Below are 4,680 nucleotides of genomic sequence, written 5' to 3' on the forward strand. Positions count from 1 at the left end.
TCAGCAGTACCTGCAAGGTCAGGCCCGGGGGGTGCATAGAAGCTGAGGCCGAGGGAAACAAGGGCAGCAGCCTGGAGCACAAGCAGTGTCACATCCTGCAGCGCCTCCCACACCAGGTGTGCAAAGCTCTTGGGCTGTGGTGGTGGCAGCTGGTTCTGCCCAAAGGTCTCATGGCGCTGCTGCAGCTCCACCGGCCCCTCTGACAGCCCTGGGGTTAAGGGGCAGGGGTCACAATGCCACCAGGACACCAAGGTCCCCTTCTGGGAAGTGGGGGAAAGCAGCCTGGACACCCGGGTCCTGCCCCAGGCACCTGGGTTCCATCCTAAAGAGGATGGTGGGGCAGCTCAAATACCTGTGTCCTGGCCTAGACCCCGGGGCCCCCTCCCCAGCAAGAGGTGGGGGGTTAGCCCAGATATCTGGGGCCCCTCCTAAGGTTGGGGGGATTAGCCCAGATGCCTGGGTTCAACCAAATTCCCCACCAGCCTAAGATACATCCCATTTCACCCAGCTCACCTGTTCTTCCCCAGCCTGGTGCATCTCTGTTCCACCTAGCTGTGCTCCCCACAGCCTCAGCTGCCTCCCACTCCACCAACCACCCATCCTTCATCCCCAGCCCACCCAGCTGCAGCCGCATTCTGTTACCCCCAGCCTCAGCTGCATCTTTGTTCTACCCAGTTGCCCCATTCTCCCCCAGCCTGTCACATACCATTTCACTCAGCTGCCCATTCTTTCCCCCAGCCACTTCCTGTTCTATTAGGCTGTGCTCCCCCAGCTGCAGCCACCATGCTGTGCCATACCATGCTCAGGGTGGGTATCAAGGCGCCTGCAGAGTCCAGCTGCGCCCCCGAAGGCCTCGTCCAGCTGCCGCCGCCCCTCAGCCCCTCGCTGCTCCATCAGCCCCCACAGCTCTTGCAGCCCCAGGCTTCGGGGGCAGCCTACTGCCTCGCCGATGCTGGGATAGGTGGAGGGGGAGCCTGCCAGAGACAAAGAGGGCCTGGATGCCTGGGTTCCATGTTTGCACCTTGCACTGCCCCTTGCTCCCAACCTGCAGCCCCCCATAGCCTCGCAGTACCCCTCACTCTCAAACTGTAGCCCCCTGGGGTCTACAATCAAATGGGCAGTGGGGAGAATCAGTCTGGATGCCTGAGATCCATCCCCTTCCCCCACCATTGCCCCTCACCTGCTCAGAGCCTGTTGGGTGGAGGGTGGGGGGGGCCTCATGCCCCCTGGGAGGGGTCAGGCACCTGCATAGCTAAAACCCTCGGGGGCAGGCTCCAATCCATGGATAGGGATGGTGTGGTCATGGCCTGGGGCAACTGGGGAGCCCACCATCCGGGGGCAACCTGTGGGGGGGAAGAGGGCAAAGGTCAAAGCAACAGGGAGGACCACCATCATCACACCCACTGGTGCCCCTCCCTCCAGACCTGCAGACCCGACCTATAGCCCCACGGTGCTCCTCACTCCCAACCCACAGCTCCCTCATTGTCCTGTGGTGCCCCTTACTCTTGATGCCAGTCTGGGCTGACCTTGTCTCACTGGAAAGGTAGAAACGATCTCCCAAGTGCCACTAATTACCATAGTTACTGGATGTCCATCACCTCGGTGGGCAGGGCCAGGAGCTCAGACCTGGTTTCTCTGGGGTGAATGGAGGGTCTGGGAGGTCAAAGGCACTGCAGCCAATCTGAGGTGGGGAGGGATAAGCCCCATGCTGGCCCCACCCCCAGCCCTGCAGCAGAACGGGGGGAGGGGGGGGGGCAGAGGCGCAAGGAACACTACGTCATAGGAGGGGGTATACAAGAATGAAGAGGTTAACCCCAGCCTGGCCCTGGGCTGCCTGGCTCCCCTGGTCAGCCCCAGCATCCCCCGCACAGCCCAGATCTCACTTCATAGGTCTATCTGTGCAAGCCTCCCTCCATGCCCCCATCCCAACAAGGCCCCCTGGCCTGTGTTCCCCCAAGAGCCACCATCTGCCTGTCTGTCCGCCCCTCCAGCCCCTCTTCCTCCCACTCATCACTGCATCCCTCCATTCATTCCTCCACCCCGTCAAGCATCCCTCTATCCTCTACCTGGCTACCCCACACCAATCCCACCCTCCTGCCATGATCCCTACACTAGCTGCCCATTCCTTCATCCATCCATCCATCCACCACCTCACTTATCCCTCCATCCTCTGCCTGCCTACCCCACACCGACCTCTCCAACCCTCCCTCCCTGCATCCATATTCCCCACACTCATCCATCCATCTCTTCATCCATCCACCAGCCCACCCCACACTCATCTATCCACTCCTCCCCATCCATCCTCACCCCAACTGCCCCTGGAAGATCCAGGGGTTTGCATTCATCCCCTGCTCACCCCCACAGCCAAAACCCTCCTTCCATCCTCCGCTGGGCTCCCCTGCGCCTACCACCCACCCCACTGTCTTAATCACAACTCACCCCTCCATGCAGCCAGCCCTCCATCCCACCCCCCCACCCCCATACATTTCCATTGCTTTCCTTCCTTCCATCCTCTGCCTGACCAACCCACACCCACCCTTTCTCCCCTCCCTGCACCCAGATGCATCCAATAATCCTTCATCCTTCCTTCCATCTTCTGCCTGGGTACCCCTCCCCTGTCACCCAGCTTTCCTTTTCCATGACAACCCCAGTGTGTCCGACCTACCCTTTCATCCCTCTAGTCATTCCTCATCCCTCTCCCCATCCCTTCATTCCTGTTTGTCCCCATCCCCCTATCCCTCCATCCATCCCTCCCCCATCCCCCCCCCACACTGCCACCTTCCACACTATGCAGCTGCTGCAGTGTGTGTGTGTGTGTAGGGACAGGCAGAGTGTGCATGTGTGGGTGTACACCCCCATGTCCCAGACACCTGGGCTCCCTCTGTGTGTCACTGCTAGATCCCGCCCCCCAGCTCCCCCTCACCTCAAGGAGTCAAGTGGGAAAGCCTGCATAGATTTGCATACACACCCCAGCTCATTACTCGTGGGGGAAGGAAGCACAGGGGAGTGCCTCCCCCCAAGATACCCTCTCCCCTGCCCCAGCCTTTGCATGGGGTATTTTTATACCTCCCCCAACTGCCAAGGAGAAGCCACAGTGATCCCAGTACCTCTCCACTGCCCAGAAGAGACAAGCTGGGAAGAGCTAGAAAGGGGGAGCCATTGCAACCGCTCCAACCTTGCAGAAAAAGATGCACCCCTCCTTTTGCATCATGCCATCCCCCTTCTTGCAATGGAGCACCCCCTTTAGCATCACTGCACCCTCACTTCTTGCACCCCCCACATCCCCTTTTTGTAATACTGTACCTCCTTTTCTGCAAAACTGAACCCTCCTCTTTCTGCAATGCCACCCCCTTTTGCCCCCTCCCCCATTTTGAAATTATACCCCCTTCTTCCAATATCACACCCCCTTTTTGCGATACCAACCCCCGGTTGCAACACAGCACCCCTTTATTGCAGTACAGCATCCCCGCACTTCCCCCTTGCAAACCAGCCCCGCCCTTTCCCCCCTGCAACTTACCGGGCCATGCTGGGGTTCGGGGTCCCCTGGAGCTGACGGCGGAAGGGGGGGGAAGGAGGGGGGGCTGCAGCTGCGAGCAGAGCCGGGACCGACGCCTGAAGGCGACAGCGGCTGCCAGGGGGGGTGGAGCCAGCAGGTGATTGGGGCAGGGAAAGCGTTAGTGGCGGGGACATACACGGACCCCCCTAGAGATCAAAGGGACCCCCCAGGGGGAAGACTGCGCCCCTTAAAGAGCAAAGACCCCCCCCAAACTCCAGTCCCTCCAATAGCTCCACCCCTTAGAGCCCAAATTAGCCCCGCCTACTGTTCCCCAAAATGGCAGGGCCCCGCAAAAGCCGCCCCAAGCTCTGCGCCTTGCATCCTGAAGTAGCCTCCCCGTATCCCTGAACTAGCAAGGATTTCCTCCTCCCTATAGGAAGCTCCGCTCCCCTGCCCCCCTAAAAGGTGCCTCTGTACCCCCCCCAGGAGGCTCCCTGCCCTCGTGTGGGCGCCCTGCCCCCAGCACAGCAGCCCCCTTGTACCTCCGAAATATTGGGGGACTCTTACCCCAAATTGGACCCCCAAGAGGAAGCCCCAACCCCCAAAATATCAGCTCCTCATAATGGAGTGCTCCTGAAGCCCCAAAGCATTGCACCCCAATGCCCAAAAATGCACCCCTAATAGGGATGTCCAAAATATCAACCCCCCTTTCCTTGAGCCACCAAAATACCAGACCCCACATACTCCTGCACCCCCAAACTATAAGGTAGCTCCATTCTGAACTGCTCCATCCCAGCTCTATGGCAACAGGTGTGTAGAGGTGGGTTAGAGCCCCCCAAAAAACAGGACCCCCAGAAGGATCCTGCAAAATCACCCAGACCCACCTCAAGCTCAGTGCTGTTCCAGCCCCCACCCCAAAATGGTTGCCCTCACCATCCTCCCAGGGCAGGCTTGCTCTGGCAGCAGGAGCTACGGAGAAGGCTTTAGTATAGGCCTCAGTGCCCCCCCAGAGAGGGGGAACCTTCTTCCCCAAACCAGTTGGCACCTCTACATTAATCCTAGATTAGTAGTGACCCCTGCTAGAGAGAAAAGCTCTCCTCCACCAATTCTCAGGGGACCCCTGGGGGGACATGGTGGGTTTCATGCCCCTCTGCCAGAATTTGTGAGTCCCCGCAAGGCTACTG

The 4,680-nt window shown here is 59.7% G+C and overlaps 1 protein-coding gene across 1 annotated transcript in view; it reads right to left on the reverse strand.

Moving 5' to 3' along the window:
* Positions 1-3,525, reverse strand: part of LOC102374086 (plasma membrane calcium-transporting ATPase 3) — a 20,209-nt gene extending 16,684 nt beyond the window's left edge. Inside the window, 4 exon segments of the mRNA XM_025213671.1 lie at positions 11-208; positions 798-974; positions 1,330-1,343; positions 3,518-3,525. Coding sequence (XP_025069456.1) covers positions 11-208; positions 798-974; positions 1,330-1,343; positions 3,518-3,525 — 397 coding nt within the window.
* Positions 3,526-4,680: the final 1,155 nt, after the last annotated feature.

This window comes from Alligator sinensis, unplaced genomic scaffold, assembly GCF_000455745.1.
Source record: "Alligator sinensis unplaced genomic scaffold, ASM45574v1 scaffold137_1, whole genome shotgun sequence".
NCBI classification, from domain to species: domain Eukaryota; kingdom Metazoa; phylum Chordata; order Crocodylia; family Alligatoridae; genus Alligator; species Alligator sinensis.